Consider the following 22,774-nt stretch of genomic DNA (forward strand, 5'->3'; position numbering starts at 1 on the left):
AGGGGCGCAGACTGCCAGTCCAGCCAACCCATTGGTTATTTACTAGCGGGATTTAAACCCGCTCCGAAGTGGAGGCGTGGCCTGGGCGGAGCCCCCCGGTCTGGGTGGGCGGGGCGGGGAAGGGGGCGGGGATGCCCGAGGCTCCGCGCGGTGCGGGAAAGACCTGGGCTCCGGGAGCGAGCGTCTGTCTCTTTAAATGCCAGGGGCTGCGCTCCCGCCCTGGGAGCCGGGAGCCGGATCTACAATCCCGTCCCTCCCGCTTCGGCGCTTGTTGCTCGCCCGGCCCGAGCGGGAGCTGCAGCCGCCGGGCACCGAGGCTGCTTCCTTCTTCTTCTGGAGAGCCCCACCTCCCCGGGAGCCGGTTGAGGGGGAGAAACAGCCCCAGCAGGAGGGAAAGGGTGCCGTGTGAAGAAGGCATCACTCCCCCCCTTCAAGTCTTACGCGGGGGCAAGACATGCGCCGCTCCCCCCTGCCCAGCCTCGCAGCCGCCTGCCACTGGAGAGGAGAGACTGCGGAGCCCACACCTGCAAACTCGTCCTAGAAGTCTCAGGGTGCGGCTGGGGACCCCTCCCAATTCCCCTCGGCCTCCACCTCTCCGCGGGTGAGTTCACGCAGGTAACCCGAACTAGAGGGCGGGCGCGCGGGGAGGGGGGGGGAGGCGGGCGAGGCGGGAGGAGAAAGCGCCGCAGGTGAGCCAGATTGGGCGGCTCACCTGCTCCAGCCTCGCGGAGGCTCCTCGCCGATTTCTCTCTACGGTTAGATGGCGGGGAGGGCGTCTCAGGGGCTAATTTAGGCCCCTGGGGTGAAAGTGAGAGTAGGAAAGGGGAATTGAAGTAAAGTTTCTTTTTCTTACCCCCTCCTATTTGGGCTTGGCAGGTTAGGGCGCTGGCGGAAGCGGTAGGAGTCGCTGATGCAATGGGCTTTTGCCCAGGCGAGGTGAAGGGCTGGGGGAGGGGGAGAGCTGGAGTTGCCAGGCTTCCTTTGACTGTGACCCTGGAGGTGGAAAACTGAGGGAAAGCTCGCTACATTTGAGACTCCTAGTAAAATGACTCCAGGTGCCTGGCCCTCAGTCTTTTTTCTTCTTCTTAAGAACAAATCGCCCATTTCACCGAATGGCTCCTACATGGCTACTTTGCCTTCCTCTCCCAACAGGTGGTCTCAGCCCCGGTCCGGGGACCTGTGCCAATGACCCTAGTGGTGGTTTCGCTTTCTCCTCTTTCGGCGGTGTGAACGTGTGTTCACGGCGTGATGGGCAACCAGGTGGAGAAACTGACCCACCTAAGTTATAAGGAAGTTCCCACTGCCGACCCGACTGGAGTGGACCGGGATGACGGGCCCCGAATCGGAGTCTCCTACATCTTCTCCAATGACGACGAGGACGTGGAGCCCCAGCCGCCGCCCCAGGGCCTGGATGGCGGTGGCGGCGGTTTGCCCGACAGCGGGGACGGGCCGCCCCTGCCCCCGCCACAGCCCTATGACCCGCGGCTGCACGAGGTGGAGTGCTCTGTGTTCTACCGCGACGAGTGTATCTACCAGAAAAGCTTCGCTCCAGGCTCCGCCGCCCTGAGCACCTACACGCCAGAGAACCTGCTCAACAAGTGCAGGCCTGGCGACCTGGTGGAGTTTGTGTCGCAGGCGCAGTACCCGCACTGGGCTGTTTACGTGGGCAATTTCCAGGTGGTGCATTTGCACCGGCTGGAGGTGAGCAACAGCTTCCTGACGGACGCCAGCCAGGGCCGGCGCGGCCGCGTGGTGAATGATCTGTACCGCTACAAGCCGCTGAGCCCCAGCGCGGTGGTTCGCAACGCGCTGGCGCACGTGGGCGCCAAGGAGCGCGAGCTGAGCTGGCGCAACTCTGAGAGCTTCGCCGCCTGGTGCCGCTACGGCAAGCGTGAGTTCAAAATCGGTGGGGAGCTGCGCATTGGCAAGCAGCCTTACCGGCTGCAGATCCAGCTCTCTGCGCAGCGCAGCCACACACTCGAATTTCAGAGCCTGGAGGACCTGATCATGGAGAAACGGCGCAACGACCAGATAGGGCGCGCCGCGGTGCTACAGGAGCTGGCCACGCACCTGCACCCTGCGGAGCCGGACGAGGGCGACAGCGACGCCGCGCGGACTACGCCGCCTCCCGGGCGCCCCCAGGCGCCGGGCCAAGAGGAGGAGGACCGAGAGGCGGTGGTGCACTGACAGGCGAGCTGAGTGCGGAGCTGCGTGAGGGAGCCTTTGCAGCAGCCGCTGCCCCCTCCCTTCTCTCCCTCCCTCCTCCACCATCTTCTGGGTCCCAACTGGGCTCCTGGGCCATTTGGAAAACGGAGAGTTGGCGAAAAGCGCTGCCAGCTGTGGCTTGAGTTTGTTATCTTGGACGGAGGAGGAAGAGGGAGCAGGTAGGAGCATTTTGGCTGGGGGCGCTTCTTGGCTTCTTGCCTGCCCGTTCAATCTGTCTTCCTTTCCGAGGTGAGGCAAATTTTGGACTTGCCAGATACTAAGTACCTGCCGGACATGGGTCCAAAAATCGCCCCTTCTTATGCACGCAGGGTTGGAGCAAAGTTCTGAGTACCAGTATCTGCCATTGCCTTCTGCCCGCTTCCCCTCCTACCCTAGACTTGGAGGATACACTGTACCAAGGCCAGAGCAAGTTTGTGGTGGTGCTAACCCCAAGGAGCAGTGTGAGGGAACTGGGAAGTTGGGATGATTTATGTTATGGTTTTCCTGGGGTGCAGGGCTGGTGGAACCAGGACCCATCTAGGAACAGCAGACTGAAACAAAGGAGCCCCCTGTGAAGTGTAACAAATGGTTGAGTAATCTTGGGCTGCAAAACAAAGACTTTGCTACCTCCCCCCTTTCCATCCCTGAGCGGTTTGTCTTACGAAGTTGGCCTCCTGCATCGCAGGCCAGCCACTTCCCAGGTTACAAGTAAATCCTTGCCACAGGCCTGTTAAGGGAAGGATTCATTTTTGCTTCTGATCTGTCGCCTTTGTTTTCCTCGCCCACTGTTGTAGGTTGTAGGCACTTACAGCTGCGTTATTAGTTCTAAGAGGGAATAGGCCTTTGTGTCTCTGATCTAATGAAACTTGCTTGACCATGTTCATCCACAGGTCACACTGTGAGGCTGGCTGCTGCCACCGCATAAAGTATCCACTACAGAAACAGCCAAACAGGGTTGCCCTGGCAGGAATTTGTCAATTTCCTGTTCCTTCCCTGACCTAATCCCCTTCCCGAATAGTGAAAGTACCTTTTTTTTTCTTTTTTTTTTAATTTTTAAGTGTAAGGCTTTGGTGGTGGTCTTCCAACTTTTTTCCCCCTCACTGCCCCATCTCCGTGGCTCTCACTCTCACTTTTCTGCTGGTGGTGAAATCTTAGGCTTGAGGCATATTTCAGTGACAAAGTTGTTTTGCTAGCCACACTCAATGTGATTTAATTCAAGTTGTAAAGTCTTGTTATATTGCTGCAGTCTCCTTGTTGCTTGGAGAGCACTCCTTCAGAATGCTCTCAATGAAGAGCGGTGACAACAGTCACAAATAAATGCCACCTGGTGTAGTCAGTACCAAATCTGGTGAAGGTCCTTAAAGCCTAGGTTGGTGATTGTGGGATGTGTCTGAAGCAGGCTGGCTGATTCTGTGTGGATCTGCTGCTGTGTTTGCTTTACTGTGAGACTCTAAAAATGTGTCCAATTTGTCCTTTGTTTTCATGTGTGCTCTTTGATGATGTGTGCCCTTGATCTCAGAATCCTCTGCTGTTCAATGGCACTGCTAATGCTGTCTCAAAAGTTGAGTGAAGTTTTTTCTTTCTCTTGGGAATTGTTTTGAATTACAGTGAACAAGTCATTTCATGACCCACTTACAGTTGGAGTAGAATCACACTTGAGTGGTCTATAGCAGTGGTCATCCTTGGGCCTCCTGCTTGGGGAGCTTTAAATCAAGGCGACAAGACTTGAAAGATTTCCTTGTATACTTACTTTTTCAAACATGGGACATTGAGGCCATAATTTTTAAAAGCTTAAACCTTCATCATAACATGAAATGATTTAATTCCAAGGGCATTAGCTATGTTCCGTTTTCCCAGGACCCCCACACAGGTCCTATTGCTTTAACTGTTAAAGCTGAACAACCCTCAGCCCTGGTCTGGGACTTTGGAGAAACGTCAGTCTTCCGTTGGAAATGTTGATCTAGATTTCTTGTTTAATAATCTCACAGCTTTATATTTCTGTTCTTTTGCTTCTGGAAAAGTGGAATGGGATAAACATGAGTAAAGATACTTAGGAGAGCTTACTAGATTTGGAATTTTTTTTATGTTTAACACAGTCAAATGAAAGTTGAATGTAAATGGCCATTGTGCAGACAGCAGGAGAGAACAGAGCAGCACTGTCTAGCAGTTTTGGGCTAGCCAGCCAGCTCTCTTTTCCACTCCCCCATCTCTGTCTCCTGCCTTCACCCTTCAATGGAAAGCGAATGTGATCGGAGTTCACATTGTGGCTTAGCAGAAATGAACCCAACTAGTATCCATGAGGATGTGGGTTTGATCCTGGCCTCGCTCAGTGCGTTAAGGATCTGGCATTGCCATGAGCTGTGGTGTAGGTCACAGATGTGGTTCGAATATGGTGTGGCTGTGCCTTAGGCCAGCAGCTGCAGCTCTGATTTGACCCCTAGCCCGGGGAACTTCCATATACCACAGGTTTGGCCCTAAAAAGCAAAAAAGGAAAAATAAAAGAAAAAGAAAGAAACTGAATGCCATCAGTCACACCAAAGGAGTGACTCTCCGTTACAAACCTCTTTGTGAGAAACCTCAACTTGAAGGAAGAACTTCTGTAAAATGCACCTCAAGAGTAGCATTCTGCCTCTAGAGAAGAGGTTTTTGGTAACAGGGCTTGAAAATGAGCTAGAAGAGAAATCTACTCCAGATGCTGCTTTTTCGTATGTCTTTACGGGGTACCAGAGATGTGAAGTATGTAATGCTTTGGAACAGTGATTGCATTGGAAGTTTTATTAGGGTCATCATGCTTAAAGCACCAGCCAGCCAGAAACCAGTGAAGTTTCCAAGGAAAGGGGATTGAACCAACTGTTGGCAACTCTTCTGAAGACGGCAGTTTTGTGGATAAGCTCTTAATGTTCGGGCAATGGCTGCATCTGGCACTTTAAAAAATATATACATATATATTTAATAACTGTTGTTTCTCCTTAGGAATAAGACTCTAGAGCTGTTTTGTACTGTGAAATTACCGATGCTCTTTGAAGGAAAGGAATATTGATTCTAATGTTCTTCAGAAGCTCTGGCAGGGATAAGCAGGACGCCCAACTGGAACGTATACTAAAATGTAATCAGACAAATTCTATTTTCTTACTCGAGCAAATATTTTATTGAGATGGCTTATGTATGGCAAAGGAGCCCACAACTTCAGCTACACAACTTTTTATATTAAAAGAACTCGTACTTTTTGTAGCTTTTATTCCACATTTAATTTAGAATGACTTTATAGCACTAACATGCCTAGCAGAAGACTATACTCCAGACCTATAAGGAAATTTTTAGTTTTATGAAAAAATAACACTTCATTGGTTCAATTTCTCATGTCTTTGGTGCTATTGGCCATAAGAGCACCAGTTGACAACACTACAACCACATGGAAACATATTTTTGGAAGCAAAACTTTAATTTTCTACAACATATGCTATGGAGAGTGAAGAAAATTTAAGGACTACTTGTTTTTTTTTTTCTTAATATGGAGTCCACTGTGTTGAAGACTTCATAGTATGTGATTGTCTAACCATTTTTTTTTTTTTTTTTGTAAATTAGAATAAAATCTAGTGTGATCATGATCATTGAAAGGATTTGTTTGGAAAGTTACATTTTGTGATTTTTTTTTTTTAATCAGGGTAACTATAAACTTAAAAACTTGACTGGTTTATTCAACTTACTATGTTTTGTTCTTAGCGATAATACTTGTGACTCATGGAGAATTACATCAACTAACTTGATAAATCCCACATGCATTTTATTTCCTAGTGAACTGTGTAAATTTTATTTTTGTTGAAGATTATATGTTGAATCAATGTTATGTTCTCAAACCACTTCTTCAGAAGGAGGTTCTGATTTGAAATTGTATCATTTCCTTCAAAATGAAGGGCAAGTGCTTAATTAAATAAAAGATTGATGACATCTTTTAAACCATTTCCTCTTTACTGTGTCTTATTACAATAGAATCTGTCTAGTCTTTTTGAAAAATGCTCTGAGGGTTTCCAATAAATATCTTTTAGACCTCACTATATTTATATACATTTTTTCCATTTGTATACTTTGTTCCTGCCTTTTTTTTTTTTTTTTAAGGGCTGCACCTGTGGCATATGGAGGTTCCCAGGCTAGGTGTCAAATCAGAGCTACAGCCGCCGGCCTACACCACAGCCACAGCAACGCCAGATCCGAGCTGCGTCTGCGACCTGCATCACAGTTCAAGGCAACGCCGGATCCTTAACCCACTGAGCGAGGCCAGGAATCGAACTCGCAACCTCGTGTTTCTTAGTCAAATTTGTTTCCACTGCACCACAACGGGAACTTGCTGCTATTTTTTTTTTTCAATTTTTTTTGTCTTTTTTTTGTTGTTGTTGTTGTTGTTGCTATTTCTTGGGCCGCTCCCGCGGCATATGGAGGTTCCCAGGCTAGGGGTCCAATCGGAGCTGTAGCCACAGGCCTACGCCAGAGCCACAGCAACGCGGGATCCGAGCCGTGTCTGCAACCTACATCACAGCTCAAGGCAACGCCGGATTGTTAACCCACTGAGCAAGGGCAGGGACCGAACCCGCAACCTCATGGTTCCTAGTTGGATTCGTTAACCACTGCGCCACGACGGGAACTCCCTTGCTATTTTTTTTAATTCCAAATCCTAGCTACTTGGCTCAACTAGTTTTTCTGAAATAATAGTGTGTTTCATCTTTAAATTGTTCGGTAAACACTTTGGTGAATTCATTTAGTGACTGAAAACCCTCCCTGCATTTATTGTGTGAGAATTAATCACCCATTGCTTATAGGCTCCGTGTTAATGAAGAATGTCTTATGAACATAAATTTTCAATGCACATTGATTTTTTTTTTTTTCTTCCCAGAATCAATGCAAACGTTGCAGGAACCCACACTCACATTTTGGAATCTGCACTGGGGAGTTTTGGTATTAAGATCAGTAACCCATGTTGTGTCTTAGGTGGTTTCAGAATCCCAGGCAAAGGGAATGGGCTTTTAATTACAGGAAACAGGCAAGTGTGATCACATGGCGCTGTTGACATGACAAAGGATGCAGGCTGTAGTAGTTGGTATAGGAGCAGATGTGGCCTCTGGGATTGGCAGGTGGGAGGTCAACAACACTCAGGCCAGCACCTGAAGCCTCTACCACAATCCTGTTGAGACCTGGGCTCCATCAATAGATCCCTGAGGATTTTATTTAATTTTTTTCTTTTTATGGCCACACCTGCAGCAAATGGACTTCCCTTCCTCCACCCACCCCGCACGTTACTGTTACTGAGCAAGGCCAGGGATCGAACCCACATCCTCATGTTCACTGTCAGGTTCTTAACCTGCTGAGCCACAAAAAAATAACTCCCCTGTGAGGATTTTAAATAGGAAGAGTGTTGAATGCTGAAGGTTATCAAGAGCTCAAGTAGCAGTGAGGCCAGTTTTCCCTAGAGTGCTAGCCCTTAATTTGTCATGGTTCTCATTGCACAAGAAAGTAGAAGGAGGGGAACATAATACAGAATGTGCATTTATTTGGGGGTGATTTGGTGGCAGCTGCTGTTCCTATTTCTCCTAAGTGGACTGAGCTTGCTTAATGCAGGAAAATGGCACGTTTGAAAGTGTTTAAAAGGACCTCCAGAGTGAGCAGGGCCAGAATGTATGCAGAAGGGTTTTTAATTCCTTTTACTGAATTTGCTAGAAAAACTGCTTATTAAACAAATATAGCAATTTTACCTGCAGAGTAGATGCAAGGAAGGTTAGTATCTGCATTTGCAATCACAGCAAGGTACTATGTATGAAGGGCTAGAGGATGCTGAACCCTAGACCAGGTATTAGAACTTAAAGGGGTTACAGCCACATAAAAACCTTAGATAGTCCCTGCCCCTGAGCTCATTTCTAAGGGGAAATCAATTTCATTCATACATGCGGAAAAATTATAATGAAAGGTGGCCTTGTGAAGGGCTGAGGGTTAGTAGATACTCAAATAAAGCAGATGTGTGTTGGTTTAATTGGAGTACTCCCACTGGAGAAATCAGATCAAAGCCCAGAGGATACAATGATAATGGAGGAAAGGATGTAACTAACATGATATTCACAAAGTACTTCAATGGAAGGCTTCTAAATTCCAGTGTCTTACATACAAAGATACACCAGATCATATTTTCTGTCCACACATAACTTACTGTCTAATAGGTAAGGCAAAGAGCTCCTTAGGTAGCACAGTGGGTTAAGGGTCCTGTGTTGTCTATGTGGTAGTGAGGGTTTGATTTTCAGCCTGGTGCATTGGGTTAGGATCCAGCATTACTGCAGCTGTGGTGTAGGTCCAGGCTGTGGCTTGGATTAGATCCCGGGCCTGGGAACTTGCATATAGTGCAGGTGTGGTAGAAAAGTGAAAAACAAATTAAAAACTAATAGGTAAGGCAGATTACTTAGTACAAAAAAAAAAAAAAAAATCCCATGAAGGAATTTAGAGTTGTGATAGGTGCAGGGAAGGAAATGTACAGGGTGTAGGGAGAAGATCTCCCTCCATCAGTGAGTCAACGAGGGCTTCTGTGAAGGCGCATTTATGCTGAACTTTAGAAGAGGTGGAGGAGAAAGCCACGTGCTTCAGAGTGGGCCCTGATTACATTAATTCAGGGAGAAAGCCTGGGAAGTGAACGAATGAATATTGAGTGCTTTTGCTTCACAGTCTAATGGTGTCCATTTCTCTTTGGGGTCTCCTTCAGCAACACGTTGTCATTTATGTATCTGACACATAACACAGGAACAGGCAAAGAGACCCTCGAAGTCCTAGTGAGTGCATGAATTTGGGAGTTGTGGTTTGCTACACTAGCAAGCCCTGCTATTATCTCAAGGTGGCATCAGGACTGTGGTTTGAAGAGGTGACATAGCAGTGGTAATTAGGGTGAACTGAACAGGGAGAGCAAATGAGTGACTCTCTCCTCCCCTCTCCCAGAACTAGATATTGTACTGCTCATGCTTGATGGCATAGACTATCAGCCAAGCTTTGATGTGGAGTATGAATTTGGGCCTTTGCCTGATGCGAGTGTGAGGAGAAGTGGCCAGGCCAGGCTGGATGGGAGCAGAAGTAAGAGGTGGCAAGAGGTATTACAGCTTCCATGTCACTGGAATCATTATTGAGAAAGATGTCATTTTGTTCAGTTGGCTAATACAAGCCACCACTGCAATATAGTCTCTCATGCCTTGTACAGTGAGACCATAAATGACTCAAAAGATGAGCTTCTCTGCTTTTTTCTTTTGGGAAACTTAAACAAGAATGTAATCCACTCCTAAGATGTGTCTATTGATATTCCTTGCATTCTTTTTAACTTTGAGGATTCTTTGTTAGCTAAACTGGAGGTAGAGGGTCTGACCTAGGCCCACAGAATCAAATAATGTTAAAAGTTGGCAGTCAAACTACCTGGGTTTCTCTGCTTAGCTCTCCTGTAACCTTGGGAGAAATTAGGCACCCGCTTGGAAAATGTATTTCTTCCTCTGTACAATGTGGCTTTATGGCATCGGTCAAGTCACTTACCTCTATGAACATAAGTTGTATTTGTAAAATAATATAATAAATTTATATGTATATATATATATCATAGCTGAAATAACTGAACTATACTAATAGTATTAACTTTAAATGGTTGTTTGTGAACACAAAATGAAACAATGCATATAAAGCCCGGATCACTAGCTCCTGAGATTAAAGAAAATCTAGGATATGGTATGTGTCTAATTCAAAATAAATATTTTATAAATATAAATATTTTATAAATATTTATTTTGTCTTTCTAGGCCTGCCCCTGCAGCATATAGAAGTTTCCAGGCTAGGGGTCAAATCAGAGCTGTAGCCTCCAGCCTATGCCACAGCAATGCTAGATCCAAGCCTGTCTGTGACCTACACCACAACACTGGATCCTTTAACCCACTGAAGGAGGGCATGGATTGAACCTGCATCCTCATGGATGCTAGTCGGGTTTGTTACTGCTAAGCCACAACAGTAACTCCAAAGTTATTTAAGAGAGAGGTCTTCTCTTTAGTCTTGGAGAATTTCTTAGCTAGATAGAAGAAATTGGTAGCATAAGAAAAAGAACTCTAGTTAATACTTGAGTTGTTTAGCCACAGCTGCACTATTTGAAATTTTTCTTGAGCTTTGATCTCTAATAGAAGAAACATTTACCTTGGTTTTTAATTTTATATGCTTACCCATTAATTCAACAAATATTTCCTGAGAGCTTTTAAGGTACTAGAGGCTGGAGAGCTGAGAGGGGATAAGGGGATATTGCAGTAATAATATTGACTGTGATGAGGTCGCTTTGCCTTCACTGTCCTATATTAATCATCAAAACAGCTTTTTTGGACAGATGCTAACATCCTCATTTTATAGTTGAAGAAATGAGAAATGAGGTGATTTGTACATGAACACATAGCTAATAAATGACTGGTTCTGCCCTGGAACAGGAATGCTGCCCCAGGCTATGGTTCTTCCTTTGAGAGCCTCTGACCACTCCCATCCTTTCTTACCCTGGGAGATTGCATAGCATCTTATTCAGCTCCAACATCTGGCAGGCAGCACTATCTGGATAATACACATATTTTCACTCTTGGTGCAACTCTGGAGGCAGTGACTCTGGAAGGCCAAAAAGAGGCAGGAACAAGGGGACAGGCAACTCAGCCAAGAGGAATTTGACGTTGTTAATATGTAGCAGTGACAAGCCAAGGTAAATGTTGACCAATCCAAGATTACCCCTCTCTGGGACTGTGCACTGTGACAATCCCTCCTCAAACTTCCCGTCTTCTGTCTGCCCTTTGGTGGCTCCTTTTACCCCTTCAGGCTGAGGTCATGTCACACAGACCTGTTGAAAATCATGGCTCCAATGGAAGGCCTGCTGTGTGACCTTGGGCAAGTTAGTAACTTCTGCAAGCCACCTGGACTTATGTAAAAACTAAGGCTATTAGGAGGCCCTCCTCCATAGGGCTGTTCATATGGCTTACATGAGACAACGGAAGTCAAGTGCATATGAAGCTCTTGGGTTTGGTGTGGTAGCCATATTGGTTGTCCCTGCTACCAGTGGCTCCATTAGGGATATAACATATGACCCCAAGGAAATGCCTTTACCCTCTAGGACCCTGGATCTACATTTGTGTGTGAGGAGTGCCTAGCTCCAGCAGGGTTCTATATAAGATTCCAAGTGCAATTTCATCCTTTGAGATGGTTATAGAAGTTGCTAGTTGCTCTACTTAATTAATTCTAGTTAATTAATGCTAATTAATACTGATTCCTTGACCATAGCCCTAAACTTCATTTATACAAAATGAATATGTAAAATGTAAAGAAGTTAATAATGATAATAATATAATAGCTGAATTTCAGGAAGTACTTTTATTATGAAAAGTGGGAATTATAGACAAACTTTCTGAGAATTACAAATTTTGTTAATGATTTTTAATATTGGAAATCAAAATATGGGCCATGGCTAAAGAAAAAGGTGATCGTAGAAGTAAATTAATCCATGTCTCCTTTATTTTGAAAAAAAGTTTAGAATTTTTTTTGAAATCTTTTTTTTTTTTTTTCAGCTTTTGTCTTTTTAGGGCTGCACACTCGGCATATGGAGGTTCCCAGCCTAGGGGTCCAATCGCAGCTATAGCTGCTGGCGTACACCACAGCCACAGCAACTCCAGATCCGAGCCGCGTCTGTGACCTACACCACAGCTCACAGCAACGCCGGATCCTTAACCCACTGAGCAAGGCCAGGGATCAAACCCACAACCTCATAGTCCCTAGTCAGATTCGTTTCTGCTGCGTCATGACGGGAGCTCCTGAAATCTTTTTAACTTTGCTTTTTGAATACTTTTTTTTTTTAACCTCCACACTGGGTTATATTTCTCTTTGCTACCTGGCTCTACTCTTGGCCAATACATCATACCATGAGAGAATTCTCTTGTATCTCAATGGGTAAGCATGATTTATTCTACTTTATTCTGATGGGGTCTATTTCTTTTTATATTTTAGAAAGGACAAGGTTGTTCATAAAGCCATAAAGCATTGCATGGTGGCAGTTCTTCATGCTGATAGTACTTAAAAAACAAACAAACAAACAAACAAAAAAAACCTACTAGGAGTTCCTGCTGTGACACAGTGGCTGGGTTTGTGACTTCCCCCAACCCAGCACAGTGGGTCAAAGGATCCTGCGGGTGCTGCTGGTGTGGCCATTGAAAAACAAATAGACTTTATTTTTTTAGAGCAGTTTTAGATTCACAGAAAAATTGAGTGGAAAGCATGGGGTTTCCACGTAACCCCCTTCCCAACCATACAGCCTTTCCCACCATCAACATGGGTATCAGAGTGGTACCTGTGTTTCAATGGATGAGCCCACATTTATAAATCATCATCAACCATAGTTAACACTAGTTTCCACTCTTTGTATTATATATTCCTTGGTTTTGACAAATGCATCCACCACTATAGTATCATACCAAGGACTTTTATACCAGACCTGGTCTTCATTTCTTTTCCCTCCCAAGCTAAGAATTTGTCTCTTTTCAGCTGCTCTTATCAAACAGATAAGATACACTTCTCTGCTGGGACCTTCTGCTTTCTTCACCATCCCAAATGCTGTTGAACTCTGTTCATTCAATCTTTAAGTATTTATTGAGATCTACCTGGCAATGTGGTAAAGGCTAAAAAGAAGAATGCCATGGGGTCCCTATGTTCCAGGTGCCTGCTCACCTTGTGCTGAGGAACACAGGCAAACAGTGAATGCAATACCTTGGGTCTCGAGTGTGATGGGAGGGGACAAGCAGGCTCCAGGCATCATGGTGGCACTGGGGTGAGGGTTGGGTATAGGGGACTGGTGGCTAACCCCACGGGGTGGGGATGGGGAAAGGTCAAGGATAGGCTTCCTGGGGAGACTTAAGCAGATGGGGGAGATATTATCAGAGAAAGATTCTAACATAAACCTGTTCCCATCTTATCAACTTTTATTTTCAGAGTCATCTCTTCTTGTACATAGCTGGGGTTGGAGCAGAGGGGGATATTGTGAGAACAAACACTATAAATTGCTTAATACTCCCTTTTTCTCTTTTTCACTATGCTGATAATGGATTTTAGCCAATCAGGATACATTATCAAAAACTCAGAAAGGATATTAAATTTACTGCAGTAAGTGTTCTCTTTAGCACCATGCAGCTGACTGTAGGCGTAGCCAAGCAGTTCCAACATGGTTAGAGGATTAAGGCCGCCCTCTTTGTGTTTTGAGGGAGTTGAGAAGCACTGAGGAAGGCGCTGGCTGTGGCTGGAGTTAAGCCTGGGCTGTCACCCAGCACCTCCCTTACTATACCTGGGCCGATGGCCTCCCCTGGCTGGAGAGGCTGCATTATATTCTTTTGTAAAGTGGGGATATTATGTCGTCTACCATGCAGGGTTGTGGAGGTAGTGATAATATACATAAATCACCCAGAGGTGGTCCTGGCAAGAAGTTGTTGCCGTCATTATCCATTTCCCCCTTTTCTTTTTTGCCCAGTGTTCATGACTCAATCTCAAAATCTCCCAGATAAATTTCCAGTTGGAGCAGATTAAGCCAGACAAACTAAACCAGAGGTAAGATGGTCAGTGGTGGTGCAACATTTGGTTTTGCAATGGTTAAAATCATCTGGCCCCAGGTTTTGGGGTGAAAATCATACATATATGTTCACACACACACACACATACACACACACACGCACACACGCACGCACATATCAATAGGCCAAGTACATCATTTCACCTGAGTCTGGCTTCTATGCTACCTGACAACCAAGGAATTGACCTCGGGGCATCAATATCATCACAAAGTTACAATCAATTTCTTACCTCCCTGGTTAATGCCTCTCTCTGCCTGCCCTTTAAGCCTGTGAATATTTTATTGATGTAATTTTATTACTCTTTATATTTAAAAAATAATGTGTGTTTAATATAGAAGAGGTTCAAATACCCAAGGATTTAAAAGTGAAGGACATCCTCCATTGCCTTTTCTCACCCGGCTCCACCTCTCACCAAGGGTATTGTGTAGTGTGTTCCTTCTAAACTTTTTTTCTGTTAACATTCAGATATGCTTATATGAATATATTTTCCCAGTTTTTAAAAACTTAGATCATGCTGTGCATCTGTCATTGATGCCCATCGAGATCCAGCTTTTCCTGATTATAAATGCTACTGCAAACATCTTGCTATACTTGTTCTTGACATATATGTGAGTATTTCTGAGGGGTATAACCACCGAAGTGAGATCTCTCACTTAAAAGTCACACAAAATTTATTTTATTTTATTTTATTTTATTTTTGTCTATTTGTTATTCTTGGGCCGCTTCCGAGGCATATGGAGATTCCCAGGCTAGGGGTTGAATCGGAGCTGTAGCCACTGGCCTACACCAGAGCCACAGCAACTCAGGATCCAAGCCGCGTCTGCAACCTACACCACAGCTCAAGGCAACGCCGGATCGTTAACCCACTGAGCAAGGGCAGGGACCGAACCCGCAACCTCATGGTTCCCAGTCAGATTCGTTAACCACTGCGCCACGACGGGAACTCCTACACAAAATTTAAATGTTGATAGGAACCACCATATAGCATTCTATAAAAATTTTGCCAATTTACACTAATACTAATGACTTTCTCAACTGTTTGAAAATATTTGCTTACTCATAGGTAAAAATTAGTAGCTTGTTGTTTGAGTTTCTGTGAGAGTTTTATTTTTTTTTTTACTACCTGAGCTAGTCTCATTGTCTTTTTTCTGTCTTTCTTTCTTTCCTTCTTTTTCTTTCTTTCGTTTCTTTTCTTTCTTTCTTTCGTCTTTTTGCCTTTTCTTGGGCCACTCTCGCGGCATATGGAGGTTCCCAGGCTAGGTGTTGAATCAGAGCTACAGCCACCGGCATACACCAGAGCCACAGCAATGCGGGATCCCAGTCGCGTCTGTGACCCATACCACAGCTCATGGCAACTCGGGATCCTTAACCCACTGAGCAAGGCCAGGGATCAAACCTGCAACCTCATGGTTCCTAGTCGGATTCGTTAACCACTGCGCCATGACGGGAATTCCTGAGGTGGTCTCATTGTTATCAGAGCAGTAGTTTACCAGTTTTATTCTATTTCTTTGTTTGGTATTTTATTTTATTTTTTATTTTTTTTTGCTTTTTTTAGGGCCGTTCCCGCTTCCCAGGCTAGGGGTCTAATTGGAGCTACAACTGCCGGCCTATGCCACAGCCACAGCAATGCCAGATCCAAGCTGTGTCTGTGACCTACACCACAGCTCATGGCAACACTGGATCCTTAACCCACTGAGCGAAGCCAGGGATCGAACCCTCAACCTTATGGTTGCTAGTCAGATTTGTTTCCGCTGCACCACAATGAGAACTCCCAGTTTTATTCTATTTCAAACATTATAATTCTTTCCAAAGCACTTGGTTACTGGGTCAGCCTGGCAATGTCTTGAGTCCAACCTGTGAGTTTGAACAAATAATAGAAAGGTGATGGTGAAAGGTATCCAAAATTATCCTTCCTTTAAAACTGTAAATCACAGTGTGCCGCTGATTTACATCCTTTATTGGCTTAGAACAGTGCTTAGAATGGAATCCTAGTTCCTTACCATGGCCTGATGGCCCGCACAGTCTGGCCTCTGCTTATGTTGCTGATTTCACTTCTCATCATCCCCTTTTCAGGGTATATTCCAGCCTCATAGGCCTATATTTATTTCCCTAAACACACCAATGTTTTTCTTTCTTGCTTTTGAGCAGTGTTTTTCAGACATTCTGATTACTGACCTACAATGAGAAATGCACGGTGTAGCAAAACTAAATGCCCACATATGTGTGTGTGTGTACATATAAAACTAAAATGTGTTTATGAATCAGTAAATAAGTATAAAACTAAAATTTTACCAAATAACTCCTAACAGTGCTGTGATGCCATGTACGAAGCAGAATAATGGTCCCCCAAGTTGTCTGAACCCTAGTCCTCAGGCTTGGGAATATGTTTTTTGACCAGTCTAATCTCAAAATTAAGGATTTGCTGGGGTGGGAAACAAATACCCAGAGCCTCCTATTTTTACCAAGTTACAGCATCACTTTGGACAAGGCTTTCATTTCATTGTCTCTCACATCCTTAGCCTTTGCTTTGGAAATGCAGACATTTATAATGTGTTTGGCACGTTCACAGTATGGGATTAGATGCCTTAGGGGGATGTGGATTATGTTCAGAGGTATAAACAAATTCCATCGTTGTATGCTTGTTGGGGAAATCAGATTAAAAAGTCAGAAGAAATTTGAAAGTAAGAAAGACAGAATGGGGCATTCCACTGTGAGATTAGTTAGGGGCAGGAGGACACTTGGGTCACCTTGGTCACCTCCAGTGATGAAAACACTCACGTGTAACGGGATGCTTTTTTAAGTGTATTTCACAGATTATCACATAAGCTCTTTGCACTCTCTTCTTGAGATATTATTACAATTCGCCTTGAATGGGTGTGGAAATTGAACCTCAGAGAAAAGGAAATAAAATGTATATTGAGCACATACTCTATGCCAGAGCCCATGATTGGAACCTTACAAATGGTATTTCATTTAATCCCCAGTATAACCTGGGAGGTCGCCACTGGGATTCTCATTTTACTGATGAAGTGATGACTCCAGGATCCAGATCCAGATGAAGTCATTATGCAGGATCGCTGAGCTGCGAAATGGACCAAGCAAGATTCAATCCAGTCATCTGACTCCTGGGTCACTTGCTCTTCCTGCCACATTGCACATACTCCTGGCAGTTCCACTCATTCTCATTTGCAAGCATTTCCAAATCACATAATCGCAATGGTTTCCCTTCAGATTTCTATAGCGCTGCTGAAAGTTGAGGAGGTGGAATTATTAGATTTTTCTTGGTGACCCCTGTTACTCTGAAAAATGAGCTGATGAAGGCAAGAAACTGAAGAATCCAACTGAGAGATGACAGAGAGCTAAGGAAGACAAAGTCCTATGTGCAAAGGACTTTGCCTTTTTTACTTTAACATTGTATTTGGGGATAATTTCAAAATTGCTTGAATAAGCAAAATGCAAAAGAACCTCTAGCTACCCTTTCCACAGATTCATCTCTTGTTAACATTTTATTCCATTCTGAAGTACAAGTGGGATAAATGTTTTTAATGTCACTCTTGCCCAAGAACTCCGTGTCTCACAGATTCTTTATTCCTCATTTGAATTTTCTAGAGCCCAGCTCTCTTATCCATTCCTTCCTACCCATTTCTCTCCTTCAGTTTGGTTTTATTGCCCAGGATTTCCTTCTCTCTCACACTGTCGGCACAAGTCTGGCTCTGCCACTGGCCGGCCTGAATTCGGATCGCCATTCTACCACTTACTCGTCATCATTACTTTTATAGAGTTTTAGAGTCTCCTCATCTGATGAAAGAGACTGAAGTAGCACTTTCCGGAGTGTTGGTGAAGATTATGTGGAATCATCGGTAAGTTTAGTCACAATACCAAGCACAGGATTAATTTCCCGAGAAGTGCATACTTAACATTGCAAAGGACCCATGTTCATTATACAGCTGTACTTGTTGTTAAAATATTAAAACACTTCCATATCAGTTGATAAATAGCTGCTTCCCTGAAACCCACCCCCTCATCACCTTGTCACTGTCATCTTCCTGACCACCTGGCCACTGCCCTGGGACCACACTGTATATTCATTCTTGCAATCCAATAACAGGCCTGCCCATGGAACTGGGGCCTCCAGCACTCCGCTGCAACTCTATGTGCAGAATTTTGATTGGTTGATGACTGCTGAAAAAATGCTAATGTCATGGCAGAATATTAGCTTCGTGCCTATAAAATACTATGACCCCTGTTTACAGATGATGAAGAAAGCCAAGGGAGAGAATGAGGAAATTTGTCCAAGGTTACAGAAATAATAAATGATTTGAACTGAGACTATTTAATCCCCAAAATTATGTCCAGACTCTAGGGAATGGAATCCCAGTCAACAAGTGTGGTTCAGACCCTGGGACCTTGGGCAGGGGGCTTTGTCTCTCAGAGCAGGGGACAGAGTGAGAATGATTCTTCTGTCTTCCCTTCCTCTCCATGCACTGAAAAGTGTCAATATAGAAAAAAAAAGTGTAAATATAGGGACATTTTCCTTGTCTTTTTGTTCAGGGCAAATAATCAAGTTTAGCCGTCAGTTTTAGGCCAGAGAGCAAACTCACTGTGTTAATTATTCACAGAGTTGACCACTCTGCTCTTTTCTTGAAACTGCTAAACCAGCTGAGACAAACCAGAACAACAACACTGGTAAAACAAACTTTTCAGAAAGAATTCGTTAAAGTAGAGCCTACAAATATGTTTAGAGAGGGAACATGAGCCAGTGAAAGCCAAAACACACAGTGAAAGGAGCATGGCCTTGGGAGCCTGAGAGACGCCACTTATGAGTGTGCTATTGGGCAGATCATGCAATAAGTTACCATGGTTTCATCATTTGGAAAATGATAAGTGTCTTGAAGAGTTATTTAGATTCAGATACAATAGATGTATAACCCTAAGCTCAGTGCCTGGCATGGGAGTGAAAATCAAAGTATTTGCTCACTTAGACTATAGAACCCTAAAGGAACCAGGAACTGAGTCAGCATCCAGAGGCTCCCAGAGGTCCCCAGTGGGCCAGGGGTTAATTAACCTTAACCTTGCTGGATTGTGGGGGCAAGGATGTGGCTATTGACCAGCCAGAATGGAAATCTTTTAGCTGCTGTGCTCATGTGTCCCCCTGAAGAGTTCTTGGTAGTAGTAGAAAATCTCAGGCATCATCAGGTCCAGTCTTCATTGCAGGAGAAAGAAGGAAGGACAAGGGACAGCTAGTAATTGGGACGTTGGTTTGTTTCCAATGGCACAGAAGGGGTAAAGGGAAAGTTGAAGCCCTTCTCCTTCCTATTTCCCATCCTCACTCCCCAGAAATGACAATTAGTAGCAGATTCTTGTGTCTTTTTTTCTAGAAATTAGCCAATTAGCCTTCCTTCCTTCCATACAAATGGAATCGTAATATAATAATAGTTAATATTTAGCATGTGCTTGCTGTGTGCCTGGGAATATTTTAAGCATATTATATGGACTGTATGTTTTTTAACCTTTATGACAACTCTGTGAAATAGGCACTGTTTTTATTTTCATTTTTCATATGGGAAACTGAGGCCCAGAGAGGTTAAAGCACTTGCCTAAAGTAGGTAGGGGCAGGAAAAAGAGCACGAGAAGTCAACATACATCTAACTTCTTCTGTTCTATGCTTGCACAGCATTTCCTAATAGAAATGAATTATAGTTTAACTCATTGTTGGGTCTTGAAGTTGTCCAAATCTGTTCTAACCATCACAGCTGCATCAAACAGCTTCGTGTTGTTTTCTTTGAAGTTTTACCTCTGGTTTGATGTCTAGTTTGTGCCAGGCACTCTGGGACGATCTTTACAGGCACGTAGCCATTTAGTACTCAGACTCCATGAGATTAGGAACCATTCGTTCTGCAGGGAAGGTTATTCAGGCTCCCAGCCATTAAGTAACTTGCCCAAAGTCCCAGAGTTAGTCAGTGGCAGAGGGTGAAAATGAATTTGGGTTGTCTCATTTCAGGGTCCATAACACTGCAGTTACTATGTAACCTACATGGTGGTATGTGAAAATTATACATTTACAGGACTATTCTCCTTTTAATAACATTACCCTTTCATATTTTCCTATGTATTAATCACACTGTGACTTCATTTTCATATCTATAGATGAGTTAATAATACCTATTACTATGGACTGAATCGTGTTTCCTCCCAATTCATACATTGAAACCCTAGCCACCTAATGTGATGGTATTTGGAGCTGGGGTCTTTGAGAGGTCATTAAGTTTGGATGAGGTCATGAGAGGGGAGCCCCCTTGAAGAGACTGGTGTCCTCATAAGAAGAGACACCAGAAATCTTGCTTCCCCACCACCTCCCCTCTCTCCACAATGTGAGCACGCAGCGAGAAGTTGGCCATCAGCAAGCCAGGAAGAACCTAACCACACTGGCCCTTTGATTTTGAACTTTGAGCTTCCAGAATTGTGAGAAATAAATTTCTGTTGTTTAAACCACCAGTCTATAGCATTTCATTATGTTAGCCTGAGCAGATTAATATGCCTACCTTATAAAATCATTTTAAAGATTAACAGAAACAGCAAGGTAAAAAAAGCATCTAGAATAATTTCTAGCGTGTTTTAGAGTTACATGACAGTATTGTCTAAGAGCTTCACAAGTACATTAGTTTCCTAAGGTTGTCATAGCAAAATACCGTAAACTGGGTGGCTTCAAACATTGGAAGTGCATTCTTTCGCAGTTTTGGAGGCTAGATGTCTGAAGTCAAGGTACTAAGAAGACCAATGTCCCTTAAAAGCCTCTCTGGAGGATGGGCCTTCCTTCCTTCTCCCCAGCTTCTGGTAGCCCCATGCGTTCTTTGGCTTGTGGTACCATAACTGCTGTCTCTGGCTCTGCTGTCACCTGGCATTCTCCCATGTGTCTGTGTCTTCACATGGCCATCTTCTTTTAAGGACATCAATCCCATTGGAAGGATTCGCTCTACCCAGTATGACCTCATCTTAACTAATCACATCTAAAAATGACCTTATTTCCAAATAAAATCCCATTCTAAAATACTGAGGGTTAAGGATTCAGCATATCTTTTCTGAAGGGAACAATTCAACCCATTGCAATATATCTTACCTAATTCAATCTCCATGGCAATTCAGTGAAGCAGATATTATCATATTAATTTTATAGATGAGGACACTGAGACTCAGAGAGTTCATGTAACTTGTCCAAGGTCACAAAGTGACTAAGCAAGTACACGGTCTACTACATTTTAGCTAGTAATGTTTGGGGGCATAGTAAGCACTCAAAAAAATGTATGTTTGGAGTTCCTGTCGTGGCGCAGTGGTTAACGAATCCGACTAGGAACCATGAGGTTGCGGGTTCGGTCCCTGCCCTTGCTCAGCGGGTTAACGATCCGGCGTTGCCGTGAGCTGTGGTGTAGATTGCAGACGCGGCTCGGATCCCGCATTGCTGTGGCTCTGGCGTAGGCCGGTGGCTGCAGCTCCGATTCAACCCCTAGCCTGGGAACCTCCATATGCCGCGGGAGCGGCCCAAGAAATAGCAACAACAACAACAACAGACAAAAGACAAAAATATATATATATATGAGTTTATTATCATTTTTATTTGTTTGCTTCTTATTTTATTTTGAAATGCCTTATAAATAACCATATATCTAGAGTAAGGATGAGAAAACTTTTTTTTTTTTTTTTTCTGAAAAAGGCCAAGCGGTATTTTAAATTTTGTAGGTGGTATGGTCAGTCTCTGTTGCAACTACTGAACTCTGCTGTTGTAGCATGAAACTAGCCAAAGGTAATATGTGAGCAAATGAGCACGATTGCATTCTAATAAAACATTTGCAAAAATAGACAGTGTTTATCTATTCATCAGTTGATGGACATTTGGGTTACTTTCACATTTTGGCATTTATGATGAATAGTCTTGTTATTTGTAGTGTCTCTGAAGCACAAAACTTTTTAATTTTAGTGAAGTTCAAGTTATCTATTTTTTCTTTTATTTCCTATGCTTTTGGTGTCCTAAGAATGCATTGCTTAATCCAAGACCATGAAGACTTACTCCTCTGTTTTCTTCTAAGAGTTGTATAGTTTTAGACTGCTATTAATTTTCTCATCCAATTTGAATTAAATTTTGTTTGTAGTTTCATTCTTTTGCATGTGGATATCTAGTTGTCCCAGAAACATTTGTTGAGAACACTGTTCTTTCCCCCACTGCCTTGTCTTGGTACTCTTTGCAAAAGTCAACTGACTATAAATTTAGTTTATTTCTGGATTCTCAATTGTATTCCATTGTTCTGTATGCCTGTCATTAAGGAAGTTCCTCATGGTCTTGATTACTGTTGCTCTAAGTATTGAAACAAAAAAAGTGTGATTCTTCCAACTGTGTTCTTTCTTTTCAAGACATTTTGGCTCTTCTGGGCCCTTGTATTTCCAGATACATTTTGGGATCATCATCTCAATTTCTTCAAAATAGCCATCTAAGGTTTTGACAGAGATTGCAATAAATCTTCAGAAAAAAATTGAAAGTATTACCATCTTAACAATATTAATTTTTCTAATCCATGGACATGAGAAATCTTTCCATTTATTTAAGTCTTCATTAATTTCTTTCAATGATGTTTTGAAGATTTTAGTACACAAGTGTTGCTTTCTCTTAGGTTTATTAAGTATTCTGTTCTTGATGCTATTATAAATGGAATGGTTTTCTTAATTTTATTTTCAGATAGTTTATTGTAAATGTGTAGAAATATATTTGATTTTTGTATACTGATTTTGTCTCTTGTAATCTTGCTGAATTCATTTATTTGTATCAATATCTTTTTATTCAACCCCTTACTTTTCTCTATAAACAAGGTCATGCTATCTGCAGATAGAGATAATTTTCTTCTTCCTTTTCAATCTAGATGGCTTTTATCTCTTTTCCTTGTTTAAAT

General features: G+C 43.5%; 1 protein-coding gene across 3 annotated transcripts; it reads left to right on the forward strand.

Moving 5' to 3' along the window:
• The first annotated feature begins 210 nt into the window (after positions 1-210).
• On the forward strand, positions 211-4,551 carry LRATD2 (LRAT domain containing 2). Of its 3 annotated transcripts, none has more exons than XM_047783259.1 (2): positions 211-601; positions 1,153-4,551. In XM_047783259.1, the coding sequence occupies exon 2, from the start codon at positions 1,249-1,251 to the stop codon at positions 2,185-2,187; it is 939 nt and encodes a 312-aa protein (XP_047639215.1). In that variant the 5' UTR covers positions 211-601; positions 1,153-1,248; the 3' UTR covers positions 2,188-4,551. The 3 variants fall into 3 exon arrangements, with proteins under 3 accessions (XP_047639215.1, XP_047639217.1, XP_047639216.1); XM_047783261.1 differs by lacking the exon at positions 211-601 and adding an exon at positions 710-755; XM_047783260.1 differs by lacking the exon at positions 211-601 and adding an exon at positions 771-1,055.
• Positions 4,552-22,774: the final 18,223 nt, after the last annotated feature.

Source organism: Phacochoerus africanus, chromosome 6 (assembly GCF_016906955.1).
Source record: "Phacochoerus africanus isolate WHEZ1 chromosome 6, ROS_Pafr_v1, whole genome shotgun sequence".
Classification (NCBI taxonomy): domain Eukaryota; kingdom Metazoa; phylum Chordata; class Mammalia; order Artiodactyla; family Suidae; genus Phacochoerus; species Phacochoerus africanus.